Source organism: Lithobates pipiens, unplaced genomic scaffold, assembly GCF_037356315.1.
Source record: "Lithobates pipiens isolate NorthernLeopardFrog02 unplaced genomic scaffold, aLitPip1_a1.2 Scaffold_1, whole genome shotgun sequence".
Taxonomy (NCBI): domain Eukaryota; kingdom Metazoa; phylum Chordata; class Amphibia; order Anura; family Ranidae; genus Lithobates; species Lithobates pipiens.
In genome coordinates this window covers 171,108,614-171,129,573 of record NW_027507685.1, presented here as the reverse complement: position 1 = coordinate 171,129,573, position 20,960 = coordinate 171,108,614, and the positions used below count along the sequence as shown (strand labels likewise).

At 44.4% G+C, this 20,960-nt stretch overlaps 1 protein-coding gene across 2 annotated transcripts in view; it reads right to left on the bottom strand.

The window, feature by feature from the left end:
* SLC6A8 (solute carrier family 6 member 8) overlaps positions 1-20,960 on the bottom strand; it is a 179,104-nt gene that overhangs the window by 30,787 nt on the left and 127,357 nt on the right. For both annotated transcript variants that reach the window (XM_077478878.1, XM_077478877.1), the window contains exons 5-6: positions 7,863-7,997; positions 6,323-6,426 (exon numbers count right to left, since the gene is read on the bottom strand). In XM_077478878.1, the coding sequence (XP_077335004.1) occupies positions 6,323-6,426; positions 7,863-7,997 (239 nt within the window). The remainder of the gene's footprint in view (positions 1-6,322; positions 6,427-7,862; positions 7,998-20,960) is intronic.

Here is a 20,960-nt window from a genome sequence, read left to right as displayed (position 1 = left end):
AATCCCAGTCCCGCCTCCCTCTTCCCTCCTCTTGCTGACGCAGGCACCGCCCATGGGCCAATGAGAGCCAAGCTTGGGAGCTTCGTTCGCAGCTGCTGTTCAAACGCCTCCTGTGGCAGTGAGTGACAGTGCAGGCAGGCTCATCCGGAAGTGTGCCGCACTCATGGGTGTCCGTGAGCCCGCTGCCAAATGCGGAAGACTTTTCCGAGTTGCGGGAGACTTGAGATGTCTGAAACTGAGTTGGCTGGAGTTGGGCTTTTACTCAATATCAACTTCACAATTAGTCTGCCAAGGATAACGGTTATTGTCTGTTAATTTCCTGAGGTGGAAATGTGGAAGTTTGAAGAGGACAGGAGAAGCTGAGAAGTGTCTCCATCCAGCTCTATTTATAAGCTAAAAAAAAGTGACAGCAGCCCCAGGAACTTTTGTTGCTGACCAGCTGTTGAGTTACAAGTCACTTCCATTAAACGAGGAAGGGGATGCAGATTCCTGAGGGCCATGCTTATACCGCGTGGACACAGCCTTGTTGACTAAGACCTGCATTGAAAGCAACAGCTGAGGTGTCATGGAAGCACAGTACTCTGGTCTTCCCTTACAACAGCTGCTGAGGGCCAGCTAACTGCCTCTAATACTGCTGGCGAAGCACATGTCTGGTCCATAAAGTGGACTCGTCGTCACAGTTTCAGGCTTACAGATTTAATACCAAGCTGCTATTCAGAGCTGGATTTCAGTTGAAGTGCAATACAACCCACTTCAGAATGGAGTTTAATGGACAGTACTTATACACAACTGCCAAAATCCCCTATAATAATAATTACAGTACATATGGTAGGGTGATCAAGGATTTCTTCTTTAGGTAGGTACTCCTGAGGCTAATGCCGCGTACACACGGTCAAACTGTTTGACGTACTTAGTCCGTTGAAACACATTTCAGCAGACAATCCGCTCGTGTGTGGGCTTCAGCTGACTTTTTCAGCATGCAGTCCGGAGTACTAAGAATTTCGGTTTTTCCAAAAATCTGTCCGTCGTACTTTGGTTTCAGCGGACAATACGGTCATCAGTATGCTAGTCCGACGGACTAAGAATGGCGCATGCCCAGAAAGGATTTACAGCACTTTGCTGTGTCTTGGACTTCCTATTTCTAGTCCCGTCGTACGTGCTGTACGTCATCGCGCAAGCTTTCGTCCGACTGTTTGGGTATCCGTGTGTGGTCAAGTCCGTTCAGTGGAAAGTACGCCGGATTGTACGTCGGATTGTATGACGGACTAAGTACGTCAAACAGTTTGACCGTGTGCACGCGGCATAAGATTACCCTAAAGGGTGCTGGCAAAATGAGGTGAAAAATGCATCACTCCAGATGACAGGTTGGAGCACAAAGATCAATGAAAATTAGCCTGCAGACGAGTTCACAGAATCATTCAAAATATCTCCCTTGTTCTCAAGAACCTTTCCTAGTCTATTCTTTGCCTACCATCTAGAGTCTGTGTAGAAACTCCCCACACTGCAGGCATGCCAAAATGACCCAGAAGGGGTTATATACAGACTCTCTAGGCTCAAGATGGCGGCTCACTTCTCAGCAGTGCTCTGTACCCAATAAGACTCAAGATGGCTGCTGGGAGCCCAGTGCAGAAGACAAATCAGTTCTGTTCAAGGTTTCCTTTGAAAGGTAAGCTTCAGTCATGTGAGCCCTGTGTCAGGTGAGCTGGACGAAGCTGCCCAGGAAGTGCCAGAACAAGGACCCTCATGGCAGGATCACCATGTATTGTTCACGGCAAATTGTATGTTCTTTCTTATTTTTTTTCAAACAAACTTTATTGAAATGTCACAACAGTCACAAAAATAAAAATAAAAAAATGAATAAAAAAAGGACCTTAAAAAAAAATTAGAAAAAAATGTCCTTTAAGTGCACTGTATTTGGGTGTCAGACACAGTGCACTATGGGAAGCACCACGTCAATGCAATCACAAGATTGCAGATGAGGCGCTTCTGTTGCAGGCTTTGGAGTTGGCTTGTGGTGCAGTCCATCACGCCGGACAACTTCCGCCCGCCCATAGTATCACTTAACTCAAAGGTGCTTTGTTCTCCGAGTTAAGACGTCACTTCCGGTTTCCCTGTGCCAGTAGTAAACCTGAAGTGATGTCAGAAGCTCCATGGAATGCACGGCCCAAGCGGAGCTGGTAAGTAATGCCGGGTACACACGACTGGACTTTCCGGCAGACTAGGTCCGATGGTCTTCCTGACAGACTTTCGGTGGAGTTCGGACAGACTTTCAGAATGCACGGACTTGGCCACACACGAACGGACTAAGTCCATTCTTAAGTCCATTCATTTTGAATGTGATTACGTAAACGGGACTAAACAAGGAAGTTCAATAGCCAGTAGCAAGTAGCTTCCTTTGAGTCGTATTTGGTCCATCGGACCAGCACACAGACTAACGGTTTTACCGATTTTTAGTCCGTCAGAATTGAGTCCGTCGGATAGATTTGAAACATGTTCTATTTCTAGGTCCCTCCGATTATTTTTTCGAAAAACAAATGGACTAGCCCACACACGATTGGATCTTTCAATGGACTAATCCCTTCGGACCTAGTCTGCCGGAAAGTCCGCTCATGTGTATGCGGCATTAGGATCTAATAGGCTGCAAAATAGGTGAACTGCGGGCACCATGCTTGGCATTCGCAGTCTTTTTTAGGAAAACGAATGACTATTTGCTTTCCTAACACTGAACCACCTCTCCACCAATCAGGTGCTTGGGTCTGTTACCTGTCACCTGATTGTCTGAAATAACAGGCGCCACTTTTGGATGCCTATCAGGAGGAGAAGGACGGGAGATGAGGCAGGAGACGCATGAAGGACCCTGCTCGTCGCTGTCACCCGCTGGCATACTGGTAGCATTTGATGGGCACACTGGCAGCGTATGATGGGCAGTTGGGCACACTGGCAGCATTTAATGGGCACACTGGCAGCATTTGATGGGCACACTGGCAGCATATGATGGGCAGTTGGGCACACTGGCAGCATATGATGGGCAGTTGGGCACACTGGCAGTATTTGATGGGCACACTGGCAGCATTTAATGGGGCGCCGCTATTGGACGCCTGTCAGGAGGAGAAGGATGGGAGATGAGGCAGGAGACACATGAAGCACCCTGCTCGTCGCTGTCACCCGCTGCCCCAAAGACACAGGGTAAGTGCCGGGCATACTGGCAGCATATGATGAGCACACTGGCAGCGTTTGGGCACAGTGGCAGCGTTTGGCACAGTAACTGTGTTTAATGGCACAGTACCTGCATTTGATGGGCACTGTGGCAGTGTTTGGGCACAGTAGCTGCATTTGATGGCACAGTGGCAGTGTTTAATGGCACATTGCCAGCGTTTAATAGCACAGTGGCTGCATTTGATGGCACAGCAGCTGCATTTGATGGCACAGAGGCAGCGTTTGATGGGCACAGTGGCAGCCTTGGGCACAGTGGCTGCAATTGATGTTTTTTTTTCAAAAATTTTTCAGTTGGTTTGCGCCCCCCCAAAAAATTTTGAGCACCAGCCGCCACTGCATGTAGATGAGAAATGGCTGCAAAAATGATGCAGGAGATTAGCAACAGTGAGATGCTACAGATAAAAAAGGTGAAAACATTTACTCTATTATACATTATGACAATGGTTTATGACACTCTAAGCTTCAGCACACTAAATGCAGTTAATTTGAGGTTTCCATCTACTTGTTTACTATGAATACACTATACTTTTCCTTTAAGGTGAACTTTACTGGAGTCGGTTACTTAGGCCGCAGTCTGCGTGAGTACGAGGGAACGCAATGTGAGGGGTGTTTATCGCCCACTTGGCAGAGAAATGAGCAAACAAGTTTACCCCACATAACTATGAGCTCCTTTCATTGAGGCCGGGGGGGACTGTATGTGCTGTACGGCTCATCCTCTACCCACACAGCCATACAAGGCACCAGGACGGGACACAACATGATTTATCCCTGCAGAAAAAAAAAACAGCCATCTCCACTCAAAAACAACCAGCAGGAGACTTGTCTGCCTGTCCTCCAGTGTTACAAAAATAGGACGTTTTCATTCCACCATTCTCTTGAGCATAGAAAATGCCAAGGAACATAAAAAAAAAAAATACAACGCCTGTATTGTCAACAAACCATGTACTGACTACGAGTAAACTCTTTTCATGACGTGTGTACTTGTCCTTTCATTTTATTTTATTAGACTACAGATACAAACAACTTTTACTTACAATTTTTGGCACAATTTTTTTATTTTTACTTTTTAAGTGCAACTAAGGTCATGTCTCCATGTTATATGTAATAGGCAAAAGATTGGCATTGCTCAATAAAATTTAATTTAAGACTTACCTTAATAAAGCCTTTAGTGCCCAGGGTTGTATAATGTAAAATTCTGGTGCATCTCCCTGTCCTGGGAAAATCAATGGCTGTATGTTGGCATGTGCTGGTACTTGAGTAAACAAGCAGATGCCTATGGGCAGGCGCAGACTAGGGGTGGACTGTACGTCCGTATGCATGCACGCATTTAGACCAGTACTCAGCATATGTCCACCTACTGCTGGGTACAACCATTCATTTTTCTGGATGAGGAAATGCACCCAAATTTTACATTGTAATGCCCCCAGCTCCCATTTGTGCGCAAATCCTAAAAAATTATTCAAATGTTTTGAACTGAGCCTTGAGGACTGGAGTTGAGAAACACTGGACTTGACAACGTAGAGCATCCCCATAAATTACAGGGATTTAGGGTTCTAGTCTTTCTTCAAGGCTATACAATATACATAAAAATGGTTTATGACAATTTTATATCTATTTTATAGCCCTGAAGAAGGGGTAAATCCTTAAATCCCAATACATGTTTGCTGTTCCATGTTGTCTAATCCCATCATGAATCATCACCAATAATAAATTACTTTGGACCTTTCATGTGGCACCCTTTTTAGACTTTGTACAGACGTGGGGTGGGGGCAGTGACATCATCCACCTGTGTAAGCTCCAAAAGTGAATCATTAGGAATTGTTTTTGTTCATGACCATTTTAGGTCTATCTTACAGCCTCGATGAAGGAGGAGATCCTTAAAGTGACTTTAAGGGTTCATTAAAAAAACAAAAACAAACATAGTATACTTGCCTACTCTGTGCAGTGCTTTTGCACAGAGCAGCCCTGATCCTCCTCTCCTCAGATCCCCCAGCTCCTCCTCTTCAACCAGTGCCTTCAATAGCAAGCCGCTTGCTTTGGGGTTCACTGGTTGGTGCTCACTCTCGAGCCCCTCTTTATGTGTCTCCATTGGCTCACTGGCTGTGATTGACAGTAGCAGGGGCAAATGGCTCCCAATGCTGTCTCAGCCAATGAGCAATGAAATACCCAGGGGAAGCTCAGCTCTCATGGATATTGCTAGATCGAAAGGATACTCAAGTGAGTATTGGGGGTCTAGGGCCGCTGCACACAGAAGAACAATTTGTTTCAACAGGCGGCATTGTACTTGATACCTCTTATACCCAGCTGCAAGGATTATACTATCTTGTAGCAACTACCGACCTACCCATACACATTTATGTTGCAGCTGTTTTCCATGATCATGGAAATGGAGAAACACCAAGGGACACCTATCTTTCATCCTGATCCCATCCATCCTCCAGTTGACACCCGAAGGGGCCCGGCTGGATCCACTGCTTCAGCTCCCTTGCTATGCTCATGCCACTGTCATTGTTTGGGAAACCAGCCTGTTGCACCTTGGTATTGCCTACTGGTAAATGTGGGACCATCCACTCATAACGTCCCCCTTTCTCACCATGTTATTTTAGATACACTGCTAATGTACTTTCTCCTGAAGAAGCGAGCATTGACACACAAAACGCTTTGAGTTTTAGATGTTGTATATCATATTACATGGATCTTTGCAAGAGATGTGTTCACATTGTATTATGTATTCTACCTATTACCAACAGTTTTTATCTATTGATGTAAATTATGTATAATTAACTTTATATACTCAGTAAAGTTACTTTTTTACATATTTTGGCCTCATAATGTTCACCTTTACAAAGTCCCAGGGCAATTATCTGTTTTTGCTTTGTCTTATTTAGGGATGGAGGTGTATCATTGCTAACATTAGACATATTCTTTGCTGTAACACCACTTTAAGACCCCCAAATGCATTGGCTGTTCTATGTTGTCTAGTTATGAACCATCACCACTTTCACTTTGGAAAAAGTTATAGTGTCCAGTTAAGCCATATAAAAAACAAAGATTCTGCTTATGTTATCTATACAAGTACATTTCATATATATTCTGACATTCTTACTTGTAGCAGTCATTGTGAAAACGATTATAGCTGCCCAAAGCTGTAAGTGCTCCAAGTCCTATGGCATAGGAGAAGAAGATCTGTGTTCCGGCATCAATCCACACCTAATGAGAAGACAGAATTGCGTTATAGGTGACACAGTCTTTGAATAATACTTAGATAATTGCCAATAAAAGATTCACAAGGTGAATTTTAATATAATACATTTTTGTATAAATATACCCCTTGGCCCTTTGTACAGTACAGCAAGTCTTAAACATTGTCACACACTTTGTTTGAAGTTCACAGCCAAAAGGAAAGAGGTTGAAAAATAGTGTATATATTATAATCATTTACATCAGCCTTTCTCAGCCTTTTAAACACAGAAGAACCTTTGAAATAATTTCCTGTTTAAGGAAACCATTGCAAAAATGTACTATATCTACAACTCATGATACATTGGTATGATGATCCTGGGGCGGATGCTCCTAGCCCTCTTCATTGGGAATCAATGGTATCAGTGGGAACTTATCTAAGAAGCAGAAATTGCTCATTGCTCAAGGAACCCCTAGCAACCTCTGGAGGGACCCTAGGGTTCCATGGAACCTTAGTTTAGATGGTGGTGATAACTTATCAACATATTGTAAGGAAGACTTGACTTGTTGCTCTTAATAATCAGCAATGTTCTACTCTTCTTTGTATTCACAACATACAGAACCACCCACAACTCTGCCCCCGGGCTACATCACCAGCCTCACTTCAACGAATCACCCAAACCATCCTTTTTGCTCCTCCTCAAGACCTCCTGTTCTCTGGCTGCCTGGTCATCTTCTTGCCTCCAGGACCGCTCCCATCTTCTGGGACTCCCTGCCACAACATGTCCATCTGTCCATCTATCTCCTCTGTCTGCCTTTAGGCAATCCCTGAAAAACTTATCTATTCAGGAAAGCCTTTTCCTCCTCTACCGAAAAAACGTAACACTTACTTTTTGTATCCAATCATCTATCCCATGCTGGGGTTATTACCTGTTGTATCAATTAGTCCTTCCTTTTAGATTGGCTCCCTGGTCACCAACTCACCTCCCAGGACATCTTCAGAGCTTCTCCCATCTTTTGGGGCTCCCTAACACAATATGTCCATCTATCTGTTTGTCTTTAGGTGACCTGAAAAAATATATCTCTTCAGTAAAGCCTATACCGCCTCTACCGAAAACCTGAACTCTTACTTTTTCCATCCACTCATCCCCCCGGGGGTTATTACCTTTTGGATCAATTAGCCCTTCCTTTTAGATTGTAAGCTTTCATTAGCAGGGCCCTCTGAACCCTCTTGTATTGAATTGTAATGTGTGCGCTGGCTTCCTCTCATATGTAAAACACTGAGCAAACTTGGCACTATATAAATCCTGTATTATAATATTATAATATTAATGAAAAATAATAAATTACTGGGGGGGGGGGGGGGGATAAAAGGCAAAACCTAATTACTTTGGGTAAAGCATCTTCCAGACCACTTTATAAAAAGATCCCTTGTATCATGGTGGAGTCAGCGTGGTTTATCTTACCTGGGCGGTCCCAAGCTTGGACCAGTCAGGCTTAAGGTAGTATATAATGCCTTCCACAGCACCTGGCAGCATGGCACCACGAACAAGAAGGATTAGTAGAACCACGTACGGAAACGTGGCCGTAAAATAGACAATCTGTAAAAGAAACAAATCATGTTTAGGGTTTTATTATAGTTAAACATTAGCAAGATTGAAGAACAGTAAAAGTTGGTAGTAAAGATTTGGCTGCCATAGGGTATAATAAAATTCTTTACTGCTCTCCTTTAATTAATATTATGTTGTATTTGCATTTGTTTGTCCTGAATGTTGTATTCGTGTTCAAGTAATCTCACAGAGTAAAGGACGCTCTTTTATCACAGTTCTGTCGCATACTTAAAGGCAGTCTAGCAATTACGTGATAATCTTCATGTCACAATGAATCAGTGCAAAGCACTTCCATTCAGAAGAAGGTCACTCCTAAGTTCTGAATGAAGCTCATTTATTAAACAGACAGCTTGTCAAGGAGAAGTATTAGGTGGCCAATCTCATTCAGCCAAGTTCAGTTCCCTTGCTGAATAATAATATCTCGCTCATGGCTTGAGAAGACTCAATCAGTACGATAAGAGGAGATGCTCACTCATTAAAAGATGGTTTTGCTGTGTCAAGGATAGTCCCTCCTAAATAACTAGACACTTTGATAAATTGTATCTTAACCCTAACAGTAAAATCCTATTATTTTCTCCCTCATAGTCTGTTTATATATTATAGAAAGCTTTTTTTTTTGTTTTTATATTCTCTGTTTTTGCAAAAAAAATCTGTAGATCTTGCCAGAAATCCTGTGCTGTCTCGTGTAGGGGATAAGCTTGGGTTGGGCTCCAGATTTGGTTCGAGCCAATATTTGGCTGAACCTGGATATCGACTGTCAATGCTGGACCAAAGAGCCATGGGCAGGGGCTTCCCCGCCCCGTAGCTGCACCTACACTGAGCAGTGGGGATGCTTGTGACTTAATTGACGATATATGGCCACATGGACATATTGGGTCAAACATCATTGACCTAATTTGGCCATATTAGGAAAATGATGTCACAAGCATGCCCACCCTCTTGTGAATGTTCAGCTGTGGGCCAGGGCACGTCCCAAGTGCAGCTGATCGGTCCAGGAATGACAGCTGCCTTCTGGGTTTAGCCATACCCAAGCTCATCACTAGTCCTGGGTACCGTGCACTCTGCAGTGTCATATCAAACAATGGTTTCACATTAGGCCTAAAAAACACCCAGACTATATTATAGCGATGAGGAGCAAAGGACTTGTTCTTTAGTCCTTCCAATCCTGGGGCAATGCTGCTTTTCCATAGATACGGTACATTAGGAGAGTGTTGTCACTCTAGGACAGAAAGTGTGTTACTGGCACAATCACAGGTCATAATAAAGAAAAAAGTGTCAAAAAACAAAACAAAAAAAAAAACAATGAATACAGCCATCACATCTAAGGATTGGCATTTTTTTTTTCTTTACATTAGGTTTAGATCCATTTTAAGGAAAAAAATATCATGTGTTAAAAGTTGATATTTTCCACCTAAAAGTGGAAGTCTTGCTGTGTTGTGGCTTTAGCATGATCTGCTGCTTTTAAATAACAAAAAATACTATGAGTTTTAATGTAGGCTCACACTGGGGCGACTTCAAAGTCACGCCACTCTGAAGCCACCCCGTACAGCGAGACTTGCAAAAGACTTCTGTAACAGAAGTCAATGCAAGCTGCTCCAAAGTTTCCCCAAAATAGTTCATGAACCTTTTTCTAAGTTGGAACGACTTGAGTGGCTCTGATTAGAATGGTTTCATTGCACTGCATGGAGCGCAACTTCAGGTCGCCTGTCAGGTCACCTTAGTGTGAACCCGAGACTTAGCGTTAATTTGGGGAAACTACCCAGAAACTATCACTACTACTGTGTGGAACCAGGTGAACTTGGCTGAAGTGATCACTAACAAAAGGATTTTGCGGTATGTTTCATAATTATGTGGATTCCTAAAGCATTTATCATACAAGATCTAGTACTGGAAGAAAGATCATATCTTAAAGGTCTGCTTACGTTTCAATGTGAACATGGAGTTTGGAGGCCCTACAAAGAATTTGCTACGTGGCCAAGTAGTCTAACACTACAACTCTGTTCTTATCGCTACTCTTCCTTATCTCATTAGCCAGTGACACAACTTCTCTCAAAGTGTCTTTGGGTGGTTTCCATAATTATGTAGATTCTTATAGCATGTATCACACAAGTCAATGGATATATGGTGGCCCAGTATTGGGAAAACAAATTGTATCTTAAAGGTCTTCTCACTTTTCAATGTGATTACGGAGCTTGGAGAGCCCTATGAAGAATATGCTACGTGGCCCAGTAATTTAACACCACACCCTTTGTTCTTATCTCTAGTTCTCTTATCTCTTATTAGCTGGTGACATAAAGTTATCTCACACTTAGATCCAACATGGTCAACGTAATAAGCTCGAGAGTCATTCTTTCCCATAGTTATAATTATGTTCTTTGCATTTACTAAAAACTATTAATCAGTAAATAGGTAACCAGTTGGGTTAATTATAATTTATTTTCACACAGCGGTAATGAGCTTCTCATTAGCAATTTAAATGACCTTCTTAGTAGACACTCAGTGGACAAGAATTGTTCATTACAGTATCCTCTTTCACACTATTTATACTCTTTGGACGCAGCGTCAATCTGCACTGAACAATGTCTTACGCATTTCAGATGAGTCATTAGTGATTTAACTTGATTGCTTTGATTAAGAGCTCTTCAATAAAATGTATTACAAATTTCAGCAGGAGAAAATTATTGTGTGATCGTAGACTCAATAGCTTGCGTGGACAGATAATGAGTTTCATCAGAAACAAGATCCTCCCATAGTGTTCCGATCAATCTTTTGATGAATATAAATTCAGGAAATGTCTTCCTTTTGTGTTAAATCTTAAATCAGCATGCTAGGATTATAAATGCCATTCCTTGCCTTCCTTCAAGCCCCTTTCCATTATTTATGTGAAGCAATTCATTATACATGGTAAAACTGTGATAAATACTGCGCTAAACCCAAATTCTAAACAAGCAGCTCCACAAAAATGTGACAAACATATACAAGGAAAATGGTGAATGGTGTAGCGCTAACTTGTCAACACAAATAAATGTGAAAATAAATGATACAATACAGTGATAATGACATGAAAATCAAAAGTCCATCTGTAAAGTAAAAGGTGTCACTAATGCATTAGTGACACCTTTTACTTTACAGATGGACTTTTGATTTTCATGTCATTATCACTGTATTGTATCATTTATTTTCACATTTATTTGTGTTGCGAGCGAGCGCCCCCCCCTCCTGAGCCGTACCAGACCGCGTGCCCTCAACATGGGGGGTGCTTTGGGATGGGGGGGCCGCGCGGCCCCCCCACCCCAAAGCACCTTGTCCCCATGTTGATGAGGACAAGGGCCTCTTCCCGACAACCCTGGCCGTTGGTTGTCGGGGTCTGCGGGCGGGGGGCTTATCGGAATCCAGGAGCCCCCTTTAATAAGGGGGCCCCCGGATACCGGCCCCCCACCCTATGTGAATGAGTATGGGGTACAATGTACCCCTACCCATTCACCTGTAAAATAAAAGTACAAAAAAAACACAACACACGAGATAAAATACTTTGTTGCACAGCTCCGGGGGTCTTCCGTCTTCGGGGGTCTTCTCGCCGGACTCCTCCGCTATCTTCTTGTAGCTCTTTTGCTAGCGGAGGAGTCCGGATTTCTTCCTCGCCGCCGGCCTCTTCTTCCGACTTCGGGGGTCTTGTCCCCCTCTTCGGTTCTTCTGCCGGGCCACCGCGCCTTCTTCTAGCTCTTTTACAAGCGGTGGCCCGGACTTCTGTCGCCGCCGCCGCCTTCCGTTCTTCTTCTTCTTCTTCTTCTTCTCCTGGAGATGTTGACTCGACGATCTCTCCGGCCGCAATGCCAGGGACGCGCTGCGCTGCCACTTATATAGGGACAAGGGGCGGTGTCACATGGCTTTATGTCACATGGGTTGGCCACATGGGTTGATGTCACATGGCGACAGTCCCAGCATCCTCCGGGACTGTGACATCATAAAGGGGCGGGGTCACCATGTGACACCAACCCATGTGACATAAAGCCATGTGACACCGCCCCTTGTCCCTATATAAGTGGCAGCGCAGCGCGTCCATGGCATTGCGGCTGGAGAGATCGTCGAGTCAACATCTCCTGGAGAAGAAGAAGAAGAAGAAGAACGGAAGGCGGCGGCGGCGACAGAAGACCGGGCCACCGCCTGTAAAAGAGCTAGAAGAAGGCGCGGTGGCCCGGCAGAAGAACCGAAGAGGGGGACAAGACCCCCCAAGTCGGAAGAAGAGGAAGAAAGCCGGACTCCTCCGCTAGCAAAAGAGCTACAAGAAGATAGCGGAGTAGTCCGGCGAGAAGACCCCGAAGACGGAAGACCCCGGGAGCTGTGCAATAAAGTATTTTATCTCGTGTGTTGTGTTTTTTTTTGTACTTTTATTTTACAGGTGAATGGGTAGGGGTACATTGTACCCCATACTCATTCACATAGGGTGGGGGGCCGGTATCCGATAAGCCCCCCGCCCGCAGACCCCGACAACCAACGGCCAGGGTTGTCGGGAAGAGGCCCTTGTCCTCATCAACATAGGGACAAGGTGCTTTGGGGTGGGGGGCCGCACGGCCCCCCCTTCCCCAAGGCACCCCCCATGTTGAGGGCACGCGACCTGGTACGGCTCAGGAGGGGGGGCGCTCGCTCGCCCCCCCTTTCCTGGCCGGCCGGGTAGCGTGCTCGGACAAGGGTCTGTTGTGGACTTGGGGGGGACCCCCACGCCGATTTTTTTCGGCGTTGGGTTTCCCCTTTAAGTCCATACCAGGCGGCGGGGCCAGCGACGTCTCCTTCGCGGGCCCCGCCTACCTGGAGACGTGCTCGAAATGAGCGGACTTTCCTCCGCGTGTGTGGGCGAGTCCGTTCATATCAAAAGTAGGACGGATAGTACGGCGGACTTAGTACGCCATATTAGTCCGCTGAAAAAGTGCCGTGTGTGGGCAAGTAGCCCGTTCGGAAAGTCCGACGGACAGTCTGGCGGGAAGTCCGCCAGACTAAGTACGTCGGACATACCGCTACGTGTGTACGCGGCTTTAGATGCACAAAACAATCTGACCAACCAAGGAACCTAAATTCAGTCATAAGTAAATGTAAAATCCAAAATAGTGTCCAACATATGTAAAAAAATATATATAAAAAACATCCAACACCAAGTAATGGGACAAAAACGGAGGAGTGGGGATGAAGATGAAACACTGTTCAGCGAAGAGACATCAAAAATGGTATATCATTAACAATAATGGGGAATGTGTATTCCCTTACCGGAACAGATGGACTCAAATGAGCAGAATGCCACAAATGGCAAATGTGTAGACCTCAGGGTGGTGGAATGCCTCCGGAACGAAATCCAAGAACACCAAATGCAAACTCAAAGGGATCTCCAATCAGACAAACATCAAAGACTGGATCCTGGTGATGGATTCAACCGGATAGTGGAGCCACTTGCTTCCAGATGATATACTATGTGGAAGCCATTAATTTCTCCACATATCATGGACACTATTTTGGATTTTACATTTACTTACCACTGGATTTAGATTCCTTGGTTGGTCAGATTGTTTTGTGCATCTTAGTGACACCTTTTACTTTACAGATGGACTTTTGATTTTCATGTCATTATCACTGTATTGTATTTGTGTTGACCAGTTAGCGCTACACCATTCGCCCAATTCATTATACATACCTTAAATCTTGCAGTCTTCTGGCAGGTTAGGAGACATCACAGGTCCTCTTCTCCAGTGTTTGTGGTGGTGGGTGGCCTTTACTACAGTGTTGCTCATGTAATTGCATGTCACAGCCACTCTGTCCAGGAGTACTGCAAGCCTAGGCTGATAATGAAGTACCCTATGATGGCCTGGGCTCACAGACAGTGGGTTGGATGATGACAAGAGTCATTCAACCTGGAAGAGGACCGAAGCTGGATAACAGAGCAGTAAGCTTGTGTGGAAATGAGGTGGGGTGGTGACATTACGATCAACACCTTGTCCAAGCAGAAGAAAACTGTGCATTCATTGAGAAAATGCTCAGTGTTCTCAGAATGGTGACCCTGCTTATTGCACACTGTGTGCAATAGAGAGTACATTGCACTTTATTGCTAGCTTTAAGGCATATAATTATTTATTTTGTATCAGGAGATTGACAGCATATTGCACTTTTTTATATATATAATTTTTGTATATGCACATTGGATATAATTTTGTATATGCACTTTTGATTTTTGGTATAGCGTTGCATTTATTTTGTATCACTTTCTAAATCTGTTCCTACCCTCATTCTAAGTCTCTTCTTTCTACCTGTAAAATGAAAAGTCGCTCGTCTAGTCACATGATTAGGTCCCAGCACAGTGGCTGTCCTTCATTATAGAGGAGGGGGCAGTTGACAAAGGCTGCCCCCAAAGTAAGCCCATGGGGGATGTCTTCACACAGACTCTGCAATGGAGAGGTTTCAGAATAGGTAAGTATAGACCTCTTTCCTTTTCCTTGCTTTGTACACTGGTGCACAGTCATGTTGAAACAGGAAGGGGCCATCCCTGAACTGTTCCCACAAAGTTGTGACCTTGAAATTGTCCAAAATCTCATGGTATGCTGACGCCTTAAGTGTTCCCTTCACTAGAACTAAGGGGCCCAGCTCAACCCCTAAAAAATACCCCCACACCCACCAAATCATTTTGGACCAGTGCAAAAAGCAAGGTCCATAAAGACATGGATGAGCGAGTTTTGGGTGGAGAGTTCCGACTTCAATCTGACAGAACACCTTTGGGATGAATTAGAGTGGTGACTGTGAGCCAGGCCTTCTCGCCCAACACCAGTGCCTGACCTCAAAAATGCGCTTCTGGAAGAATGGTCAAACATTCCCATAGACACACTCCTAAACCTTGTGGGCATCCTTCCTAGAAGAGCTGAAGCTGTTATAGCTGCAAAGGGTGGGCCAACTCAATATTGCCATTAAAGTTCATGTGTGTGTAAAGGCTGGTGTCCGAAGACTTTTGACAATATTTTTTCTTGGACTGACCTTTATCAGGGTAGCACAAAAAAAAAAAAAACAGTGAATGGCAGTAGACCATCACATTTACCTTTCTTTGGGTTGGATGGAGCTTGGTTACTACACTTGGTAAATTGCTTTGTTAAACCACAGCCATTGTCTTAGATCCACCATCATCATGTTAGAGGGGTACTTTTCATCCCATTCCTCCTCCAATGTCACATTGCTAGTGAACATGGCCATTGTCCTCTGGTGTGTTAATCAGCAACAGACTCCGGCTTCCCCCACCCCTCCCTTCCTATTCAGAAGCATATGAGTCCCAAGAGTGTGACCATTCCTGCTGACCCAACAGATTGCAAGTCAGCAGCTGACACTTCAGGCATTCAGTAACTGGGGAATTCACGTACAAGAGGCTCTAGATTTGTCACTGGGAAAGAAAAGTTTACTGCTTTCCATCTGCTATAATTCAACATTCATTCACAAATCTTAGTCATACTCCTCAATAGACAAGAAGACAAGAGTTAAATAATACAATAGAGATCCATGCAGAGGATCCTACCCAGACCTGTGCTGGAGGGCTTTTGGTGAGCCATTTAGGATCTACACAAGTTAAATCTTCAGAGTTGACTATAATCCATTGAAATGTATTTAGGGGCAAAACAAAATATATTCAGTAAATTTTTCCATTGCTGAGGCATTTCTCTATATTTGGTCGCTAACAAACATACACTATGTTACCAAAAATATTGGGACACCTGCCTTTACATTAACTTTAATGGCATCCCAGTCTTAGGCCACGTACACACGGGCGGACTGTTCACCCAACTTTGTCCGCTGAACAGTGTTTCAGCGGACAGTCCGCTTGTGTGTGGGCTTCAGCGGACAGTTTCAGCGGACAGTCTGACGAACAAAGTTTTTCGGAATTTCCGTAAAACAGTCCGCTGAAACTTGGTTTCAGCGGACAGTCCGCTCGTGTGTAGGCTTGTTCGACAAACTACGTTTGGCGCATGCTCAGAAAGGATTTACACGGCGAAGGTTGCATTGCAGTGTATTGGACGTCGAATTTCTCGTCCCGTCGTACGTGCCGTTCACGTCATCGCGCACGCTTTCAGCGGACTGTTCGTTCATCGTGTGTGGTCAAGTCCGTTCATGCAAATTTTGAGCGGACTGTTTGTCGGATTGTTTGACGAACAAAGTTGGGCGAACAGTCCGCCCGTGTGTACGCGGCCTTAGTCTGTAGGGTTCAACATTGAGTTGGCCAACCCTTTGCAGCTATAACAGCTTCAACTCTTCTGGGAACGCTGTCCACAAGGTTTAGGAGAGTGTCTATGACAGTGATGGCGAACCTTGGCACTCCAGATGTTTTGGAACTACATTTCCCATGATGCTCCTGTACTCTGCAGTGTAGTGGAGCATCATGGGAAATGTAGTTCCGAAACATCTGGGGTGCCAAAGTTCGCCATCACTGGTCTATGAGAATGTTTGACCATTCTTCCAGAAGACTCTGTGCAGGCCAGTCAAGTTCCTCCACCCCAAAGTTGCTCATCCATGTCTTTATGGACCTTGCTTTGTACACTGGTACAAATCATTTGGTGGAGAGGGGATTATGGTGTGGGGTTGTTTTTACAGGGGTTGGGCTTAGATCCAATGAAGGCAGTTCTTAAAGTGTCAGCATACCAAGACATTTTGGACAATTTCATGCTCCCAATTTTGTGGGAACAGTTTGGGGATGGCCCCTTCCTGTTCCAACATGACTGCGCACCAGTGCACAAAGCAAGGTCCATAAAGACATGGATGAGCAAGTCTGGGGTGGAGGAAGTTGACTGGCCTGCACAGAGTCCTGACCTCAACCTGATAGAAAACCTTTGGGATGAATTAAAGCGGAGACTGCGAGCCAGGCCTTCTCATCCAACATCAGTGCCTGACCTCACAAATGCACTTCTAAAGGAATATTTAAACATTCCCATAGACACACTCCTGAACATTGTGGACAGCTTTCCCAGAAGAGTTGAAGCTGTTATAGCTGCAAAGGGTGGGCCAACTCAATATTGATCCCTATGGACTAAGACTGGGATGCCATTAAAGTTCATGTGAGTGTGAAGCGAATACTTTTGGTAATATAGTGTGTTTACTAGCCCCTTCCCCGACTCTCCATCATGAAACATCCCCAGCAGAAGCTGGGAGGAGATGATGAGAAGCCAGCCAGCAGCACTGTGGGGCAGGGGGCCAACACAGGGAAAGCCTGGGCAGTAGGGGGAATCGGCACCCCACGTCGTGATTAGGGTGTGCCCAGGCACATCCGGCACATGCCTATGCTAACAAAATATCTTGTGATCCTGCCAAAATTCAAATGAGCTACCACAGTGGATAAGGGGTTAGAACTTCTGCCTAGTGGCACTAGGGTCATCAGTTTGAATCCCAGCCATGGCACCGCCTACCTGGAGTTTGCATGTTCTACCTGTGCCTGTGTGGATTTCCTCTAGGTGTTCTGGTTTCCTCCCACGCTCCGAAGATCTGCTGGTAGGTTAATTAGCTCCTGTCTAAATTGGCCCTAGTATGTGTATGTATGAATGGGAGTTAGGGACTTAGATTGTAAGCTTCTTTAGGGCAGGGACTGATGTGAATGTACAATATATATGTTAAAGCGGGAGTCCGCCGTTTTTTTTTATAAAAGCCAGCAGCTACAAATACTGCAGCTGCTGACTTTTAAAATAATGACACTTACCCGCCCAGTGCGCCTGTGATGTCGGCACCCGAAGCCGATCTCTCGATCGTCTCTCGGGTGCTGCCGCCGCCATCTTGGGTATGGGAATCAGGAAGTGGAGCCTTGCGGCTTCATTTCCCGGTTCCCTACTGCGCATGCATGAGTCGCGCTGCGCAATAAGGATGGTCCCCTCTGTCTCTGGGATCTGTGTGTTTCCCAGCAGGCAGCGGGGGACCTTCGGAAAGGGGCGTAGATTCTGCGGAAAGTGGCGTAGCTTCTGCAGAATCTACGCCGGAAGTGGGTGCAGATACCTGTACTGTACAGGTACCTGCACCCCCCTCCCCCCGAAAGGTGCCAATTGTGGCGCCGGAGGGGGGGAGGGTTCCAATGAGCGGAAGCTCCACTTTAGGGTGGACCTCCGCTTTAAGTGCTGTGTAGATTGATGGAGCTATATAAGTATCTGTAATAAATAAACTTCCTGTTGTGACCTGACAACTCTTTCTAGCTAGACCAACCCTGTTTCTTCCATGTTCCCTCAGTCAGTGTTAATATTTTTGCAGAGACAGGGCATAGGAAGTCATTGTCTTATTACATTTCCTAAGACTGGAAAACCATGTACTGCCATCAGCTAAGGTAGAAGTGTGTTGGATATTGAAGAGTTGAGCTGCCTGTGGATGGTGTTGAGTCAGCAAAAGACCATGCTGCCGAGACAGACTCATGGGACTTGCAGTTTCACCATAGCTGGAGGGCCAAAGTTTCCTACCCCTGGCATAGACAGAGGGCAAAATGTAACCCTTGTCCAAAGGAGGCTTCAGCTGTCCATCAAAGGAAGATGCCTCAACCAGAATGTTGAATGATGAGACATCTGTCTACCATAGAATCCCCTGGAAATTTCCATGATCGTGATGATAGGGAAATTTTGATAAAAGAACATTTCCAGCTTAAACTCGGAAGTATAAAATACAGTATCTCCGTTCTTAAAAAGAAAAGGGAAAACCCAATCTCAGCATCTCAGCTTGATAACAAAATCTTTGGATACTAATACTGGAATGAATCCCTGTTTCAGCCACCTGCTGTTTATGTATTTGTCCCAGGACATGCTCCTATGCCACTAGTATGCCCCCCCCCCCAAGGAAGACGGGACAGAAGATTGGATAAAGGGCGGCAATGACAGTTCAAGGGCAAAGCCATCCAAGCCTCTGCTGTGTGGGCTGATTCATTCCTCTTCATTGTTAGACCGTTGCTGAGCAATTGGACAAGTTTCCATTCTTCCCGTAAGTTAAAGGGAAAGTCTCAGTTCTGAAAACGATTGGTAAAAACTACAAGGAATACATCTGTGTCTCTCCAACAACCGACAATCAAGTTCAGCCTTTCTCAACTTTTCAACAAAGAGGAACCCTTGAAATAACTTTCCGGTCTCAGGGAACCCCTGCTAAAAATTGCTACATCTACAACTCATGATACATTAGTGTGATGGTCATTGGGAAGAATGCTCATTACATTTGTGGTCATTGGGAAGAATTACCCCCTTACAGATAGCTAAAAAGATCAATGATGTCAGAGGGAACTTATCTGAGAGGCAGAAATTGCTCATTGCTCAAGAAACCCCACGCAACCTCTGAAGGAACCCTGGAGTTCCATAGAACCCTGGTTGAGAAACCTTGATCTAGTTTTTTATTAACTTCACTAGAATAATGAGAGCCATAATCCGGCCAGTTGGTTCAGATGATACAGACATCCTGGAAGGGAATGGGGTGAGAATAATGTGTATGTATAGCAGCCATTTTTTTAAAGAGAAGGGAAAGGTTAAAAACCCCTGCTGTCCATGTCTAGGAATGGCTAGTGGAATGAAAATAACAAAAGGATTATTATTTAGGGGAACAGACTTACCCAGCCTTGTTTCTTTGATTTCTTTGGAGTAGTCGCCCCTTTGAATATACAGGCATACCCCACTTTTAAGTACACAATGGGGTTTATTTACTAAAGCTGGAAAGGACAAAATCAGTCTCACTTCTGCATAGAAACCAAGGAGCTTCTAACCCCAGCTTGTTCAATTAAGCTTTGGAAATAAAACCTGGAAGCTCATTGGTTTCTATGCAAAAGTGAGCCTGATTTTGCACTTTCCAGCTTTAGTAAATAAACCCCATTGTGTACTTAAAAGTGGGATATGCCTGTATAATAATTATTTGTAACCTAAAGGTTTATAAAGTACATTTATCCAATTAATAAATTAGCATCCAGTACTCTTTTAAGAACATCATTCTAATTGGGTTTTTAAGGACATCTTGAGATCTGACTTGACATCCATATGATACCATAATCTGGTATTTACTGTATATTCCAAATCCTTTGCTGTCAAATAGTATAAATCATTGACTGGAATTTTCCATCACAGAGGTTCCTCCACCATTTGGCTGTTAGGAGGAAGTTGCGTCCAAAGTTCTCCCAGGTAACTCCCTTCCCGCTGGAAAGACCCATCATTAATGACTATCACAGTGCCTGTAGAGCCATAGTTGTTATAGCATGGGTCATAAAATCCCGAAACTTTAAATGACAAGCTGGCCTGGATTCTGGCTATATCTAAATTATTTTATTGACTTGGCTTATCACACTACTAGCTATGAGTTCCTAAGGTCAGCTTGATTTGTTTTTACAGAAAGCCAGTTTTAACTTGGCCAATGTTGGAATTTGAACATTAAGTCTTAAAGCAAACGAAACCTTACAATAAAAAAAAAATGGTAGGAGGTGGAGCTAGGACACATGTTTTCAACCGTTTTACCATGTAGATAACCCTGAAGTAACTTTTAGGTCTCCAGGACCCAAGCTTAACATTAGTTTACTATTTGCAGCTTATGGTACACTAGCATAAACAGTAAATTGTAGATATAAGAATAAATAAAAGAATATAAAATGTGGCATACTTACCATATTTAACAACCAAGGCTGCTCTATTTGACAATATTTTCAGTAATAATAACAATGAAATGAAACATATAATTAAAATGACCTGAAAAAGGAAAGCAGACAGTCAGTGGCATGTCTCTTTATGCTAGTGGTCAGTGGGGAAGAGCCTCATTTCCCTAGTGGTCAAAGGGAAGAATGATACTTACACAGGTGGTCAGCGGAGAAGGATCCCTTTCCACTGATGTTCAGTAGGGAAGAATGGTTCTTACACTGGAGGTCAGTAGAGAAGGACCTCATTCCACTTGTGGTCAGTGGAGAACGTCATTCCACTGATGGTCAGTGAAGGACGTCATTCTACTAGTTTTCAG